The 19,633-nt window shown below is 40.1% G+C and overlaps 1 protein-coding gene across 2 annotated transcripts in view; it reads right to left on the bottom strand.

Annotated features, from left to right (window-relative positions):
* Positions 1-19,633, bottom strand: part of ZFPM2 (zinc finger protein, FOG family member 2) — a 440,537-nt gene that overhangs the window by 139,261 nt on the left and 281,643 nt on the right. For both annotated transcript variants that reach the window (XM_036031342.1, XM_028533983.2), the window contains one exon: positions 13,168-13,279. In XM_036031342.1, the coding sequence (XP_035887235.1) occupies positions 13,168-13,279 (112 nt within the window). The remainder of the gene's footprint in view (positions 1-13,167; positions 13,280-19,633) is intronic.

The following is a 19,633-nucleotide window of genomic DNA, read 5'->3' as shown; positions in this document are numbered from 1 at the left end:
AGACTTAAGATCAAGCCATTCTGGCTTGACAGGTGAAACTATTTGACCACAAAATACACAATTAAATCTAGAAACCTACAGAGCAAGATAGCAGAAATAATACATGAGATGCTTAGATTTCATTTGCATTACAAAAGTAGTTCTGACATTGAGAAACTCCAAACTATTTACTAGTTTTCTGATAAACTTTGCATTTTGGGGGGAAGGAATGTAGAAATATCATATATGACTCATTGGATCAAATTCATTATAAAACCGTTAAGTTCCTCAGTAGAAGGATTTGATAAGTATTTGGAAAATATTGTTTTCGTAAAAAGCCTCTGAGACTTCAATTTTTTTGTAAGATTACACAAAGTAAAGGTGTTGAACTAAAGAGCAGTCATTCTTGGAAATCTTTACTGACAACAGAGACTAGACAGTGATGATAAATACTAGATTTCTGATGGAAAAACTGGCTTAAAGTAATTTATTCCCATTGAATTTCAATGGGCAGGAGACAGAACTACATGAATAGATAGATAGAAAGATCTTATCTGTTTTTACTTAGAAGTATGTATTTCGGGTCCATTCCTTCGGCTGGGATATTCTTGCTTGCAACACCACGATATACTATCTTGGTTGACCCCACTGTTGTCTGGCAGTCTTCATAGCCCCCAGACAGCCTAATGAGAATACATCTTCTCTGAAGTAGTACTGTATGTCATGGCATATAAGGTGACCTTTTAAGTTTAAAAATAGCCTTCAAAAATGGAGTTGACTTATATACCAAGAATAAACTGAAAAGCTTCCAATTCCAGGTCTCAGAGCAATGTCTCGAGATCTGGCCGGCTTTCCCCCAGTGAAGAGCTTAGAACAGCAGGCGGGCAGAGTTCATGTTTGACAGGAGGGAAAAAAATGTAGCTCCAGAAAGAACTGCCCAGTAATAGTGAGCCAGTGTCTTGGCATGGCTGGTGTGCAAAGATGTTACATGGCATCCTATGGTCTGACAGCATCTTTTGCATGTATGTAGATTTTAATTTTGCCAAATTCTTTTACGTGACCTCATGCTAACTGATGTGGTACAATGATGATATATATATATATATATATATATATATATATATATATCTCCAAAGAAATTCACTTGTACCAGATTCCTTAGCATTTTATAAACCTTGCTAAGGCATGCTAGGATTTTCTAGATGTGGGGGCAATAGCATTTCAGTTACTAGATTTTCAAATGATTTCTATATTAGTAATTTCTAAAATTACATGAAGTCAGAGTAGAGAAGACCTCCTGAGTGATGCATCACAAAAGCCATTAACTAATGATTCAAAATTCAGTGAGTGAACACTATGCACTGTCTGTGGGTGGCAGCACTGAGCAGTGGAGCCCTTGCATTTGAGGTGTGCACGCCCAACCTGGGACAACGCCCAGGCTGGGGGGGGAGCTCTGCCCTTATGGGGACAGGGCAGGGGAGCCTGTCCAGAGGCACTGATATGAAGTCTTTTGAATGGCACCTGTTAGCAATGATCAAGACGACTAGAAATTTATTAGGCGAAGGAAACATGATGTACAAGGAAAGATATAAACAAGGAGTGGGTATTTGAAGCATTTAAAATAAACGAGTCAAGTCCGAGTACAGGGTATCTGTGGAGGATACATGAGAAATGAGGCTATAAAGAGTAGGGTAGTTAGAGTGCAGATGAAATAATGTAGGGGAAATATAGGTGACAAAGAAAGACGAGAGAATGACAACATTTAGTGGACGAACAGTGACGGAGAAACCTGTCACTGGGCGTGGAAAGGGACAATCAGGTCAAGCCTAGTGGGATGAAACACTGGCAACAGGAAACCACAGAGGACCCATGGGAGAGTCACATCCATGGAGCCAGAAAGTTAGAAACGAGACAGAATGAGAAGATGCTGGAATGTAGGAGGTCAACAGAGTGAGTACAGAAAACTCTGCAGAAGGCTGCCTAGAACGAAAGCAGAGGGGGCTTCTGTTAAATGTGGTGAATTAACTGCATGTGTTTACTTCTTCTACTCCCTTCCACTAGCTTGGCAGTGATGAGATGAAAGATGATGAGGCCAGAGAGACAGGGCAGAGTAGGCGACAGAAGGCAACACAATCTCGGAAGCTAGAAAATGATGAAGATGACACAGCAGAGCACAAGAGGCAGAAATTCGAGTACTTGAAGAGCAGCAGGTCAACAAGAAGCGAGCAGCGTTATTCTGCAGAATCTGGAAAAGGTAAGGAAATAAAGACACCTGGTGCCTTGAAAGGTGGGCCGAACAGTGGGGTTAAAACATACAGGACTGGCATTTTGAGTGGGAAGCTGTTAGCTACACATGGCCAGCTATTCTTTATGGGGCAATGGGACACTCCCATTCCACTTGGTTTGGAGATGGAGCCTTAGTCTTTGGAGAACTGGAACAGTGACTTTAGATCCAGAGACACAGGCTCAGCAAAGGGGATGCTCAAGTGCCCCCTGCGTGAGAGTAGGGGAACATCTACAATCTCAAAAATGAGACAGGAAAATTACCCAATACACTACCTGGTCTCTTTTGCTCACTAAGTCCTCAAACTGCTGGCTGCAAGATTCACAGATCTCAGAGATGGGACTGGCATTCTCTGGAGAAGGTAATCATGATAAGACTAAAAAATTACATATACCGTTATATGGGGACCTCATTGGATTCCCATCCTATCAGCTGGCTCATTAGTCTAGGGGTATGATTCTCGCTTTGGATTCCTATCCTATCACCCTGTGCAAAACCCACTGTTTGCCTGTTAGTGCTGTTGTGGCATTTGGACTTTAGTGCCCCAATCCTAAAAAATGTAGCCATTCGTGGATCTCTAGCCATTTGAGGGAAGATGTAACACTACAGAGATCGGAACAGGTTAGAAAAAGTAAAAAACAAGGCACAGGACACGTAACTTCTTAAACACCTTTCTAATTCCTATTTTAAGAGATTAAAGAATATCCATATAAAAAGAGCAAGGCATTGAGAAAAAGAAACTGTTACAGAACAAGAAAGACTTCTTGCAAATTATAAATATGATAGTTAAAATTCAATAGTGAAGTTAAGAAATAAAGTTTGAGTACATCTCAGAAAATTGATTAAAAGTCAAGGAGATAATTGTGGGCATATTATTAAATGCATATCTTATATTGCTTTCCATATTAAAGATTAAGCAACAGCTCATTCATTTATCTATTCATTAATTCATAAATTATTAATGAGCACATACTCTGTGCCATGTACTACCATGGATGGCTAAATATCATACAGAATTCCTATCCTCAAAGAACTCTCATTCTAGGAGTGGACAAAAATGGCATTAAAATGTTTCACCAAATGCTAAAATGTCAAGTATGAAGATAAGTGAGAAAGGATGACATGGACTCAGTGTTCTGTGTCCCCCCCACCCCAGTTTTTATCTTAAAGCCCTAACCCCAAGTGCAGTGGCATTCAGAAGTAGAGCCTCTGGGAGGTGTGTGGGATATGAGGGTGGGGAACCTCGTGATGAGATTAGTGCCCTTGTAAGAAGAGACAGGGGGGAGCTCGCTCTTCTCTCTTCCTCCACCGTGTGAGGACACGCAAACCAGGAGGAGGGCTCTCACCAGACACCGGAGTGCCTGTACCCTGACCCTGAACTTGCAAAGCTCCAAAACAGTGAGAAATAAATGCCTGTTATTTAAGCCACCCAGGCTACGCTCTTTTGTTATGTAGCAGCCTAAGCTGATTCATACAGAGGAGAAAGGTGAGAGGAAGAGAGATGGAGTGAGACAGGGTAGTTAGGCAGGCATTTACACAGAGTCCTGAATGAGGTAAGGGAGGGTGCAATGCGGGGGCAGAGCTCAGGGCAAAGGCCTGAGGCAGAGGCAGTTTTTGTATTCTCACAGCAACAGAGTTGTTGGGGAGTTGGCGTAAACATAACCACAGGGGTACTCCTGGCAGGTCATCTAGGGCCTGTGCGCCCAAAGCCATGACTCTGTAGGTTCAGTTCAGGGGTGCTCAAGCTTTTTCTGTAAAGGGCCATTTCGAAAATATTTTAGGTTCTAAAGTCTGATAGTTTCTGCCAACTGCTGCAGTGGGAAGGCGTGGGCCAGGTCTGGGTGCTCGCACCGGCCACCTCAGTCTCACGGTGCCGGGCAGCCACCTTGGGGGGAGGTGCTTCCAGTCTCCCACTTTCTCCGGGAAAGCAAGCAAGGTCGTCACCTACCAAGAGATGTTGTGCATTTGGGGAGACCGAAGTCTGAAACAGTGACCGTGAAGATTAATGAGGGGAATAAATCTCGATGGGCAGGCTATATACACACGGAGGGCTCTCACTCACCTCTGATCGAATGCAATGCAATGTGGGCTGGTTGGGACTCGGTTCTGGTGGTAGCGGTTCACCTGTTATATTTTGACCACATGTTTCTATGGCACTCACCATGAATCGGGCACTCCTCTAAGCATGCCACCTATATTAATTCACTTCAACTTCTGCCCAGAGAAGTGTGGAAAGTTGGATTCACCAGAATGGAAGTATTGTCAGGCCGGTAAACGCCGGAAAGGGAGAAAGGTGAGGGGGTACGAGAGAGATGAGAATCACGAGGGCAGGCATCGCAATCAGGTAACCTAGAAGAAAAATAGGAGGGGCTGGTGGACAGGAAAACGGCAGTGCCGGAGTGAGGGGATAGGAGGTCCACTTGGAGTTGAAAAATCGTGGGAGTCAGGTAATAAATGGATTAAGGTGGAAGATTTACTACTATCTTCTAGAAGGGTGTATCTACTGACATTATTTCTCGGGCAGATCAAGTCTTGCTGTTATTAATGGATGGACCCAGGCGTAACCTTGCACATGTCTTCACTAAAATCCCGACGGAATCGTGTGGGCCTCAGAACTCGCAGCGGCTCTCCACTGCCTCCCTGAGGGCGTCTTCAGGCTGAGCACTCCACGACACCCACCACCAGGCCCTCAGAAGCTTTTGCAGGCCTGTCCCTCGCTGGTCTCATTTGCCAATCCCCTGCTCTAAATACAGTATGCTCTGATACTCTCGTGCAAACACTGGATGCTCCTGGGTACACACTGTCAACCTCCTCGGGCACCCTCCTTCCCCTTCTCCAACTTAGATTCAGATTTTAATAGCCAACCAAGATTCCATACCATCTCTCAACTTTGCCTTGACCGTGCAGGACAGAACCTGGTATAATGCAACCTGCATCAATTAAGGGCTTTCAATACATCCTTAAGCCGGAGGCATGTTTCAAAGACCTCTGTATCCCTCCTGACACCTGGGCCACATCATGCACAAAGCATGGGCTCAATTACATTTATTTTACTTGGAAAAATATCTTATGAAACAAAGTGTTAGGACACTCAGAGAGATACTAGAGAAAAATAATTATATCACTAGGGAATAATTTAAATTCTGTGGACGAGGGAAACTTTGTGGGCAAGGCAGAGATTTCTTTGTTCTTTCAGTTTGGGTTGTATAAGAAGAAGAGCAGCATGTAGTTAAGACAAAACGTGATTTTCATTTGCAAACACTTTTCTAAAATTATATAAGAAAAATAATCAAAGTGAAGAAAATTATCAAAGAGGGATATGAAAAAAGCTCCCACATCTTACCACCTTTATAGAAATACTTTTATAATTTTGAGGTATTTTTTTCCACTACGTTTACCGATGCATACACTTTTTAATATAGTTTTAATCACACTAGGCTCAAAACCTCACATTCTGCTTTTTCACTTGGAGTTATAGTCTAATAATTTCCTCTATGCAGTACACTGTTTTAAAGAAGTACTCACAATACATTCCTGTGAAGAAAAAATCCACCCTAAAGAGTTGTGCCCCATGTTAGCTGACAAAGATACTTCGGGGGGTAGCTTTCAAGATTAGCATCGCTTTGAATGACAAGCGAACATCCCTGAATGATAGTGAGTCACCTCTCAAAAGACCCCACTCTTCGTTTTTCATTTTTATACTTATAAAACTGACATATTCTCAGGCCTTATCATTTGCCAACATCCTAACGGGGCTTTTACCCCTAAGAGACAGAAGCGTCATTCATGCATGAATCCAAGGTAGTTAGGGGTATTTTTTTCCTCAACATACGAGAGCTCATCTAATCCAGGAAGGTAATTAATAGTATTATCATACAGGATTATTTATCAACATTTCATTAAGGAAACCTACAGTAATGTTGATATGAGAACAAATGTATTTTTTCATATAATATAGCAAACATTAATAATAACTAAGGACATAAAGTATTTGGTATGACCAGAACCAGACTGGAATAACATCATTAAATCGCTGACATAATTGTAAAAACAGCAAATGCATAGCGAAAAAAGGGAAATGACAGAAGGCCTGATATTTGCTAAAGTTGCTGTCATCCTGCAATTTGCAACAGACAGCTCCATTGTAAATAATGTAGTCATTGGTGAGGTCACTTGTCTTGACCTTAAGAACCCCTCAGATATGACAATTTGACTCAAAATGGTGGTTTTCTAAAGCAGTTATTTCTACAACCACTGATTCCTAGAACAGGCATAATAATAACTTGCTCAGTCCTCAAAACACCTCTCATTCTTACAGCGCAGAACTGGAGAAAGCCTCAGATGTTCAGGAAACACGTTGGGTTTTCGGCATCGAGTTATCCTGTGGTGCTCTGCAATCAATTACTGTTATACCACCATCATTAATAATTTTCTTAATGAAAATGATTCTGTTGATCTCTGTTGTATTTTAATTATCAGAGTTAAGCATAATTACACTGCAGCTCTGAGCTGGCATGTGGACTCCTTTAGGGTGCAATTTTGTTTTAACACACTGATAATGTAATTTTACATTGTGTCAGTTTGTTTGGTTATTATCCAGTTGTACAATTCCACTGTATTCCTGATAACAGATAATAACCTCAGTACCTCCTATATCCTGAAGTCATTTAAAAAGCAATATTGGAATTCCTCGACTAGCTAACTTAATCGCCTTATGATTTTATAATTCCTGCTGTTAAATATTTGGTTCAGGCACCCACCCTCCTTTAACAATCCTGTAAAATGAGACAATAGTATACATTTTCCACGAATTACCAAATGGGCAAATACTATATTTTAAGCACAATCTTCCCTTTTAAATTATAGTTTCTTATGATATTAGGAAACACCCTAATATCACATTAGAAGATATCATATAGTTTCTATATGATATTAGGGCCTTAACTTGTCCTACACATGTCATACACATTAGGTCCTTAGCTTAGCCTACACATTAACTTGTAGGCTAGTTTAAAAATTGACTGCCACATTAGACAAGGCTATTGTTTCAAAATTCTAGCACCATGCAACAGATCCTTTATTTTAAGGTGGAAAATAGTCCAGACTTTTGCAAGGATCCTTATAATGAAAGGTCTTTGTTTTGAAAAGTTGATCAATTTAGTCAGTGTGCAGAAAGCTGCTCCCCAAGATAGGTCATATTAGAATTTCTGTCATTCATTCAACGGTGCCTAGTGTAGGTCCTTTAACATGGGAGACAATCAGTGTGGGTTTAACTGCATGAACTGCATGGTTACATCTGTGCAAACAAGAGAAACCAGAGCTCTGAAGACGATCATAGAATGATTCTGAGATGGGTCTTCTAGCTGACTTTAAATTGCTGTGGCCCTAGAAACAACAGAGACATTAGAAAAAGTACTGCTGTCACTGCTGTTTTAGCTCTTGAACACTTGTTCTTTAAAGCCGAACCACAGAATGAGAAAAGGAGCTTCACTGATAAACGTGCATGTGATTTTGTGAAGAAGGGCAATAACCTGCAACCGTGACCTTCAGAACTCTTCTCATTGTACATTTGGGAATTTAGGACAATAAGTTCAAGATTGAATCCCAATTTCATTATGTATGAGCTAGATATCCTTGAATTATTTAGTTAACTTATCTCAACCTTGCTTTACTCATCTATAAAGTGGGACTGATGCTGCTTGCATTGTGAGTTTGTAATTGTGAATAAGAAAATGTATGTACAGTGTTTAAAACAATGCCTGACATAAAATAAGTGCTTAATAAGTGGTAACTGCTACTATTAGTATTAATATTACAATCATTACCATCTTTATACTAGCATTTTATATGAGTTTCATTAAAAATTTAAAGTATCATGTTCCCCAGACAAAAAATATCCAATAATATCTTCTGGCGAAGGCTGCTGCTCTGATTTGTGATACAGGTCTCTGCAGATACCCTGGGTTCCCAGTGACTGGAGGGAGTCCTTAGCTATACATACATCTTGTGTGACACAATCATTTCCCTTGCACACTTGCTTGATACCAATATCAAGGCCTGGCTTCATTTTCTCTAATTTGCACTGACTGACAAATACAGGGCAAATTGGACTGAGTCTAGGTAATCAGCCATGTAATATTAATGATCACATACACAGATAGTGTACAGGTGCTTTCTTCCCCAAAACTCTGTGACATACCATCGCTGCTCCATTTTCATAGCTGAGAAAAGGCAAGACTCAGAGAGCGAAAACGACTTGCTCAGCGTTACACGTGAGCAACGGTCTTGTACAATGACATTGTGGCTCCACATGCAACACATGATTCTTCAGTGGTGAAGGTGAGAGTGAGGGTGAGCCTGATACCTCCCCACTCCTTTGATTGACAGCCTGTTCTCTGAATCTGGATACACAGAGAATGTGGCTACTCTGAAATAACAACTCCATAAAAAACTAAAAAAAAAAATCATGCCTCATTTGAAGTGAACTGAATGAACAAACCCACCTGCAAAAAAGGCTTAGTTTTAAATACTCAGGAACGTAAAACTCGAAGTACGCTGCTTGCATGTGTTAAGAGGCCACCGCATGGTGCAATCACTATGGAGAAAAGATCAGAATGTTGTGTGGGAAAGAAGACACTAGGCTGCCCGCCTGAAGCTAGCACAAACTATCATCAAATGTAAACTGTACTCGAAAAAGAAAAAGAAGACAATCTCCAATGCTCAACAGTGGATGTCAGCAGTCAGTGAGCAGACCCTGCGTGTTCTACCCCTAGCAACCGCCCTTTCACTTCAGCATAGTGCTTTTTAGTCTTTTTCATTACGGATAAGTAAATTAGAATTATCTGGAGTCTGCTGAGAATAATGGCAAAAAACAGACGACCCAACAAGTCTGGTCCATCAACGTCTGGGTGAGCTAATTACTTTCTGAAATGACAGCGGGTAGTTGAGGCAGGAAAAAAAGTATATCAGGTTATACTATTAATGCCAAATACTATGCTTCTTTTACTTTGATAAAACAAGATGATGGCAGCCTGTCAGATAGCGCTGATTATATACAATTTTATAACAATTATTTAATGAACACCCTGGAAATGAAAATTTTATAATTATATTTAATTTTATTACTAGCCCACAGTTAATAAATAATATTTCATGAAGTGTGTCTCTTAAATGGTAATAGTTACACATTAAGTGACCTATTGACACACCATAAAAAATATAAAAAATTTTATAGTCAAAGCAATTTTTTAAAAACACTACACACAGGCATTTTACATCCTCTTTGTACATAGGTACAAATATACTCTCAGAGAGTCAAATCATATAATAATGAAGTCGGCACAGAATTCATAAGTAATGTAGATTATTAGCTAGAAAACAAAATAAGAAAGTCTGGGTGCATGAATGTTAGCCCAACAAGCAACCATTTCTGTGTGTCTGGCAACAGCACTTTGGTTGTATTTGGGGAACTATTTATGTTCCATCTTAGTGGCTTATGTGAGGTTAATTTTAGCTCTTGGCCCTAAGAGTGACTCGAGTCAGCCAGGGAGAGTCACAGAGATTAACTGGTTTAGGGGTTGGTATGGGATGTGTCCCAATAAAAACACAGAAAAGCTCCTTTTTTGCTGGAATTGGTGAGCTGCTAGAAGAAATCTGGAGCTTCCCCCCACCTAAGGAGAGTATGTCTGATAACGCAGCCCACAAAGGAAAGAGGAAGCAGAAGATACGAGAGACAATCTGGGGACAAAGTCTGAACAACTGGATTAAACTGAATATCTCTGGACTCTCAGACATATGAGCAGATAAATTCCCCTACTCACAACACACACACACACACACACACACACTTTAATTTTTGTGCTCAAGCCAACTCCATTTGGATTTCTATCACAAGTCTAAATTGCTAAATCCTCTCGCCTACAGAAGTCACTTGGTTTGAGGAGGCTCTCATACCTGCAGCCTATGAAGACAAAGGCTTCAGAGCCCATGGAGCACTTTCTGGGATTACCTTTTCCATGACTTGAACCATCCCTACTACAATCCTAGAATACTAAGGAATTCACAGACCTTGGAGACTCACTCTGGGCATCCCCTCCCACCAAAGGAAATCTGAACTCTAGAAATCATTATCAGGCCTCTGAAGCCCATTTAGGTTCCAGCCTCCAGCAGAGTTTTCCCAAGTTTGTTGCCCAGAGCACCAGTTCCCGTGCGTGTCCATCAGAAAGGAGACACATACGCCCTGTAGGAAGTTGCACACTAATGCACATGCTTTCTGATTTCTGGGCACAAAGGCCTGAGTGTTTTGAGAGGATTTACTCACCATTTAACAGCTGCAGGTAGAAAGGCGGAGTTGCCTAGTACAAAGAGCACAGGATGAGGAATTGTCAAGACCTGGATTCAAATCTGACTCCCTGTTAGCTCTCTATGACCAGGGCAGCCATCGTACCTTCCTCAGTCACAACGTCAAATTGTGTAAAATGAAAAAAAAAAAACCCTACCTATTTTATGGAGCTGTTTAAAAGCCTAATGAAGAAAGCATATTCTAAAATGCATAACTCAGACCCTAAGTTAGATAAATGCACACGCGAACTCTACTTCAAGCACTGTGCCCGTTAGCTGTGGGCCGTGGCAAACTACATACCCTACCCACTCTTCATTTCCCTTTGTTCAAATGAAGTAGTGTATTAATGACCACATTGGAGGTTTTAAGTGATGATTAAATGAAATAAAGCATGTACAGTAGCCGTTGCAGCCCCAGCACGTTGTGCTGCAGTGCCGATGGTTCTTGTACGGTGAACAACATCAAATAGCCTTTTGTAGGTTACAAACTGTTAAATGGCAGGAATTCATATGGTTCATTATCATAGTATGTGAAGTGTCTATTAGAGTTTCTGGCAAACATTCATCATTTGTTTATCTAGTCAACCAACAAGGTTTATTTAGTGATTTTCTATTGGGGGCGGGTAGGTGGTGGGAATAAATAGCATGCCAGACCCAAGAGAAAAAGGTGACTGAGCCCCAGTCCTTGCTCTCAGTAAATACAGAGTAAATTGGAGAAGCAGGAAAAATAGCTTGCTTTTTACTTACTCTTTTCCTAGTTGCATAAAATGATCATCATAAAACAAGGCAAGGAAGAACAATGAGAGAAGTAGATACAATGTGGTATGGGATTACCAATGGAGAGGATTCAGGGGTGCTTAATAAATAAATGGTGGCCATTATTATCCATGCATAGAGCTAGCACAGTTTTATGAGTTAATTCATTAATTAATAAGCTTCTACAAATTACTTGAAATTTATTGCCAGAAGGCTTAATGTCTGTCCAACATGCTATACAAGTACATAAAGTATTGTCGAATATTGAACTACAATTTTGTTACTATTTTCCTTACATAATAATGTAACAATCATTTCTTCTAAAATGCCTGATTTACAAACGCACTGGATCTGGATTGTGATAGAACAGTTATTTCCTTGCTTCATGCATATTATAATGCCAACACGAAGATAAGATTTTGTAGAGCAAAAAAATTTATTCCTAGTAATTGACCCTGTGTTCCAAGTTACTTTTGTATTTTGCATTCTGAATGTGGGCACTGGGAGGCTGGTTCACTATACATACTATTTCTTTCCACTTTAATAGATCATATTGACATATCCTGAGAAAACCTACCTTGTCTTCTAGCTAAAAGCTCCCACCAGGATACTACAGGTATGTGGGGTTACAAAATGAGTGGGTACGAGACCAGCAATTATAGAAGGGAAAGGAATATAATCAGATCCTGGTGTGCAGATTTTTTTTTTTTTTAGCTTGCAAATTCCCTCTTTCCGGTGTTTCAACTTTCAAAGGCTTATGGTAGTTTAAAGGCAATCCTCTTATAAGTGTACAAATTGTAATGATTATAGGAACAAGTTGTAATTGTTTCTAGCAAGTTTTTAAGAGTCTTTGATGTTATGATTAGTGTTTTATATGTTAATACATTGATAGGGGCGCTTATTTGCTTGTTCCCTTGTATGCTTTCATGGTTTCTAGGTTCAATGTGCAAATAAATCTTTGATCTCAGTAGGTCTATTTGGTTAAAAATGAAAGCTAAAAGAAATTAAACATGAGAAGCACAAGGTTTTGCAATATTTGCAAAGAAGAGAGATTAGGGGTTTCACTGGAAAAGTACAGAGCTCGGGTCCGTAACTTGAATATGGAGAAAAGTGCCCATAACCACACCACACACAAGGAGGGGGCTGTGTTTTGGAAAGTCCGTCCCATGATATGCCATCACGGAGCAGCGGCTCCTTTGTAGCCAGGGCGTAGCTGTATGACGCAGTTTCGGTTGCTGTCACACTGAGCAAATCAAAGGCAAGGCTCTGCAAGCCACCGCTTCCTCTTTTCCGTTTGCCTCCTGCCCTTCAGAAATCACCGTGGGGAAGAATCCCGCCTTTGCGATAGTTTCATTTTAAGCTACCCTCCCATCCTGACTGATTTCAAGAAACAGCCTGGGTTGTAGTGCCTCCTGCAGCAAACACCCTGACACGAATTGCTAAATTTCACAAGGAATTTACTTTTTGATCGATAATGCCTAACAGAGGAATCTGGGACTTCATCAAACTGGCCATTGCTAACTACTAACCACAAGGAAGGAACCTGGCAAGCCACTCAAATATGTACAGGGTTTAGGAAAATGTGTATGCTGCTAAGTAATTAATGGCATAACATTTTTTGTTTTATGTTGTAAAAAAGCAAACAAACCAGTAGGTATTGCTGCAGATAGATACACGTAACAGATTCATAAGAGAAGAAGGAAGAGAAGATGAAATTCAACTCTCCACCCCTATTCCAGCTCGTTTGATGTGGTTTAGCACATCAGTAGTAGCTCAGCTTTCAGTAGTTCCAAAGATCTTGCATTTACCTTTGCTGTACACAATGCAGTTGTTTTTGTTGTCTTCCACTCCTTGCCAAGTCACATCCAGGAGCCACTTGGGGCCAGCAGTCAGCACCATTGGGACCTGAGCCTTTGTCTTCTGCAGAAAAAATGATAACAAACAGATGCCATTTGCTTTCGTTGATTAAAAACTTGAATAATAGCTGTGCTAATCATTTTATTTTTACAAACAACTAAATCTCCTGAACCATAATCCAAGTCCTTATTCCCCTGTTTCACGATATCTTTTTAAGACGACAGAAGCTGTGAAGCTTTACTGCTTTCACTAATCTGAATGGTAGAATTATTGTCGAGGATTTTTTTCCCCCTAAATGATACTGGATCAGATCTCCAAGATTAGACACATCTCTTGTGGCTCTGAATTATAAAGAGAATGCAGATGATTTTCATTGCAAGGAGTGTTTAGAAGTGAACTTTAGACACATTGTACTTTACTATCAACAGGATCTCACTATTTCCTGAAACAGACAGGAAAGAATTTAAAGAATCAGGATCCATTTCAAAGCTCTATCCTGAGCAACATTTATATTACAGTAGGAATTTATTCTAAATGAATAAAGAAATCTACTCAGCCCCCTTTGCTAAGTGTGGATATGTAGTCTGACTATAACTGAAATGATAATAATGCTAATGATCCACCATACATTGTCCCCAGAGAGACTAGAAGAGAGGGATTGGGACTAAATTCAAATACAGAGCAAGTAAAGCATGATATCCCTCCATCTGAGAAGTGTAGACACAGGGAGGCAAGTGATGTAATTCTGACACAAGGTTTTCAGTGTACGTTTTACATATAAGGCTTTCAAGGTTCATCATTTTAGGCTGTTTGGCACCTGAATTATTTCTTTAACTGTGTTGATACATTTACAAAGCAGGAAACAAACTGGGGAGGAAACAAGTAAGCCTAGCAAGAACCTAGTTTCTGATGAGTCACAGTGAACAGGCATTCAGACATTTATCATTCACTGGCCCATGCTCTGCATATCAAATATCATAAAACCACAACACAGAGCACAATACGAGGGTCTCAAGGTAATTTTTGAGCTGCATTTCTACCTAGATATGATCCTGCCAAAGAGATCTCAGCCCAGCCTGGGACTTGCCCACATGTTATGTGCTATCACAAATCTCCCAAACTGGCATTAACAAGTATTCACTTGAGGAGTTTCATGTAATCTGGCCATTTCAAATCTCTGAGGAATCTGGAAAAGCGAGGTCACCACCTGAATGACAACACTGATAACACATGAGACACGGATGCATTTTTAACTGCAAAGCCATCCTAAAAACTATGCAAAAAATGAATGCTAACCCATTTCTTGAAGTATCATTGTATTATAAGAGGTAAAACTACCATAAAATATACAATGGAAAAGTTAACCATGATGGATACATTTTAAAAGAAGTCAAAAAATATTTCAGTATTAAAATAGAACTGGTATACCTGATCAATTATAAGAAATACTAGAATACTGACTTTTCATGTTCATACTTTGATGCATTTTTAAAGTCTTAATTTTTAAAATAGGTATATTAATATTTGGCAAGCAAAACCATGAAAAACAGTTACCTGAAAGCCCTATAGGTAAGAAGCAATTTTATATTATAATTTTTTAACAAGCTAGGCAAAAAATGTTATCAAGTTGTCCCTATAGTTACCAGTCTGAGTGACCATTTTTATTTACTCCCATTTTCAGAATAGAATTTGAGAACAAGCAAGCTTTTCTATCTTAAATGAGAGTGACCCATATCCAATTAAATAGGAGGTCTTAATTATGCACATTTCAGCCCTTTACTGCCAGGGAAACAGTTAAGTCCATGGATCAGGGTCAGCAGCTCTCCGAGCAGGAAGCAGAACAAGTCACAGGACAGAGCCCGCCATTTATAAACCTGTGTAGCATGGATTTAGTGGTCTTATCTGTAATATCCGCTGCTTCTGATTGTAAAGAACAGATTTTAACAATAGGCACCTGGCCCCTTTTCTACTGTGTTCTCCTATTTCATGGGAAAGATATGCGTTTTAAATTATTTAATCTTCATGCTCCACAGTTCATAATGCCACATAGATTTCTACACAGTAAATCAACATTTATGATTTTCAATAGATTTTATGAAAAATAGATATTGATCGTTTAAATTCTTTAGGGAATCTTTTAGTATAAAATAAATCAGATGCTCTTCCATTCATTCCGCAAACAGCCAATCAACCCAATCCCATGCTTGGTGCTAGAAATATGAATAGGCATTTTTGTGTGTGTGTGAAGGAAACACATATGTTAAAAACAGTTTGATAAAATGCAAAAAGTAGCATGGTAGAGAGTGCAACATATTGAGTAAATTGCGGGTCAGTGAAGGGCAAGAGAGACACTCCTGTCCTGTGGATTCTGGGAGGATTTTGTAGAGGAGGTGACTTTCAGGCAGGACCTTAATGGATGTACAGGAAGAATTGACAATTACTGTTAATATCATGGCCATAGTCTGAATATGAGAGTCATGTGTATAGAAAATGGTGAGTAGTTCCGGGACTTTTTATTTTAAGTTCTTATAAAGTCTTCAGAGTTGTTCTTGGTACATAGAAAGCACTAAAAGGCATTGGCTGTCATCATTATCATCAATATTATTATTATCATTATTGATAAGAGGAAGGAAGGGCAGGTTATAAACAGATCTTGAAGAACTTCTTCCTATCAAGGAAAACCTTTTGTACTAAAATTGCTAAGCAGAGTAAAGCCAGTAAAGATGGTTTAAGCAGGTAGGATAAGGGTTCTATTATTTCATACATATTTTCGGACAAAGAAAGTCCAAAGTCACTTCCAGTCAAGATGGCAACATAGGGAGACATAGCTCACTTCCTCCCACAACTACATGAACATACAACAAAATACAGAACAACCATCATTTAGAACCATCAGAAATTGAATGAAATGGAAGTCTGACAACTACGGAATTAAAGAAAGCACACCCATCCAGGCTGGTAGGAGGGGCACAAACATGGAACGGGCTGGCCCCACATCCACATGTGATGTATAAAAATTCAGGGGGGAGGGATATCTTGGGAGTGAAGAGTGCCAACCCCACACCAGGCCCCCCATTTCAGGATTCCAGTGCCTGGAAGATAAGGCCCTTTAACTGCTGGCTGAAAAAACCAGTGAGGATTGGGTTGGTGGAACAAAATTCCAGAGCCCCAAGCAGTTCCTCTGAAGAAAGTCACACATGGACTCACCTACACAGACTCACTCCCTCTGAGCTGCAGCACAGGGACAGCAGCTTGAAAGGCACTGGTAGCATATTGGGGTGGGGCGGGGGGAAAGGAACTGAAGTGGCTGGCATCAAGGCATGAAGAAGCCAGTGTCCCTTTTCTGGACTCAGCTCCCATGGAGCCAGCAAGCTAGCACCATACCTGAGACTCCATCAACCTGGCTAATATTGTTTGACCTGCCCTGGAGATCCCTCTGAGACTCTGCCCCACCCAACTTATGGCCCACCCAAGCTGCTTTTCCATATGAGTGGTTGGTCTTAGCTCATGCTTCACAACTTCCTAAACCCTCCCAAACAAGAAGCAGCTAGCCTCAGTGAGCCCCAGGCCTGGCACTAGCAGCAGTCAGCCTAGATTCATAGCTTGGCTTTGCCTGGGAAATTCTAAGCTCAGCACAAGGAGCAGCCATCTCACATTGCTTTATAGCTCAGACAGGATGGCTCAGGGAAAAACACAGGTGGGGGCTGACCTTGCCCTGCACCACCCAGGAAACACCTGGCAACTACAGACCACATCAGAGCACCACCATCCACTCTGCCCCTGCACAGCTCATCCTCCACAGAGGGCAGAGGGTGGTGGTCAGTGGTCACAGTCAGTCCTCCCAGCTGACTGTCCTGGGTAAATTCCTCCCATTGACCTGCCAGCTGCAATCAAGGCTCAACTATGAGAAGGGTGTACTCAGCCCACACAAAGGGTACACCTCAAGCACCCAGCATGGGTGATAGGGGAGGCTGTGCCACTAGACCCTACAGGGCACCTACTACCTTAGGCCATGCTACCAAGACAAGGAGTCATAGGAACTCTACCTAATACATAGAAACAAACAGAGGGAAGCTGCCAAAATGAAGAGACAGGGAAATATGGCCCAAGTGGAAGAACAGATCAAATCTCCAGAAAAACAGCTAAATGCAATGGAGATAAGCCATCTATGAGACGTAGAACTTAAAACACTGGTTATGTGGATGCTCAAGGAACTTATTGAGGCCCTCAAGAGCACAAAAAAATCTAGTCAGAAACAAAGGATACACTAACTGAAATAAAGAACAATCTACAGTGAAACAACAGCAGAGTGGATGCAGCCAAGAATCAAAGCAATGATTTGGAACACAAGGAAGCAAAAAACAACCAACCAGAACAACAAGAAGGCAAAAGAATCCCCCCCCCCCAAAAGGAAGATAGTACAAGCAGCCTCTGGGACAACTTCAAGAGGTCCAACATTCGCATCATAGGAGTGCAAAAGGAGAAGGGAAAGAGCAAGAAATTAGAAATCTGTTTGAAAGAATAATGAAAGAAAACTTCCCTAATTTGGTGAAGGAAGTAGACATACAAGTCCAGGAAGCACAGAATACGACACAAAACGGATACAAAAATGCCAAAGGTTAAAGACAAAGAGAATCTTAAAAGTAGCAAGAGAAAAGCAGTTAATTAGCTACAGGGGAGTACCCATAAGATTGTGAGCTGATTTCTCAGAAGAAACTTTGCAGGCTAGAAGAGATTGGCAAGAAATAATCCAAGTCATGAAAAACAGGGACCTACAGTCAAGGTTGCTTTTCCCAGCAAAGCTATCATTTAGAATCAAAGGGCAGATAAAGGGCTTCCCAGGCAAACAAACAAAAAGCCCTAAAGGAGTTCATTATCACTAATCCATTGTTATATGAAATATCAGTGGGGCTTATTTAAGAAAAAGACAATCAAAACTCTGAACAATAAAATGACAATACATACATATCTATCAACAATTTAGTCTAAAAAATCAAACTAAGCAGGCAAGAAAACAGAAGCAGAATCATGGATACGGAGAGTGTTTTGATGGTTGTCAGGAGCAGATATGGGGGAATGGGTGAAGATGTGTGGGGATTAAGAAATACAAATGCATAGTCACATAATATCCATGGCAATATAAAGTACAGCATAGGAAATGAAGTAGCCAAAGAACTTATACACATGACCTATGTACATAAACAATAGTAGGGGGATTACTTGAGGGAGTGGGGAATGATAGGTGGATAGGGGCAAAGGGAAAAATCAGGACAACTGAAATAGCATAATCAATAAAATATAATTAAAAAAAGAAAATAATAAAACCTTTATGGAAATAGGGAAAAAAAAGAGCCTTGGCTGGTGTGGTTCAGTAGATTGAATATGGGTCTGAGAACCAAAGGGTCACTGGTTTGATTCCCAGTCAGGGCACATGCCTGGGTAGCGGGCCAGGTCCCAAGTAGGGGTCATCTCAGAGGCAACCACACATTGATGTTTCTCTCCCTCTATTTCTCCCTCCCTTCTCCTCTGTCTAAAAAATAAATAAAACCTTTCAAAAAAAGGAAATTGCAACTCAAAGATTAAGTAATTTCTTTTAGGTAATTATTTAATTACCTAAAATTTAATTTATATTTAGCTCTGTTTCCAACTACTAATCCCAGGGTGACCAACCCTCAGATTTTCCTGGGTTTGAAGGATTTTCAAAAATGTTAGACTTTCATTGCTAAAACTTGAAAGTCCAGAGCAAACTGGCATGAGTTTTTTTACCCCCCTACTATTACTACTACTAACATAACATTAGCTGTTTATATTCAAGTACTTGCTAAATTTGCATATTAAGTACTTCCCCAGAATTTTTTAAAAATTTTCAATTCCAGGAGTTTGGCATAAACATTTTCTCCACTTTGTATGTGAGCAAATTAAGGTTTAAAGCAGTTGAGTTTGTGGCACTAATAAAAAACATTAATTAATATCTTTCCTAAATGATAAGTTAGGCATAATACCTTTTTAAAACACTGAGAGCATTTATGTTTGGGTATAGGTAGAATACAACTTACTAAGAAACTAAGTGGAAGAGAAAACAATTTCTTTTAATCCAAATCAGTAAAGCAAAAGGAAAAATGTACCAAAGATTTGCTGAAAGCTCTATCCAAGCTGTAAAGTAAGTAAGTAGATAAAAACATCTCAAGGGACCAGTTATTACAGTTTTGAGGAGGTAAGTCAATTTCTTTCTGAAGAAGTCAACTTTCGTAGAGATTGATGGCCTTCAAAGAAGATTACCAAGTGTGAGAGGAAGGAGTCAGTCAGGATTATATGAAATCTACACTCCAGCAAAATCCATGAATAGAAAATAACAATAATATCCACATTGATCATTAGGTTCCCTTTCCCATGCCTCTCTCTATCATTAGGATTCAT

This window comes from Phyllostomus discolor, chromosome 7 (assembly GCF_004126475.2).
Source record: "Phyllostomus discolor isolate MPI-MPIP mPhyDis1 chromosome 7, mPhyDis1.pri.v3, whole genome shotgun sequence".
Taxonomy (NCBI): Eukaryota; Metazoa; Chordata; class Mammalia; order Chiroptera; family Phyllostomidae; genus Phyllostomus; species Phyllostomus discolor.
This window is presented reverse-complemented; position numbering and strand designations above follow the sequence as displayed.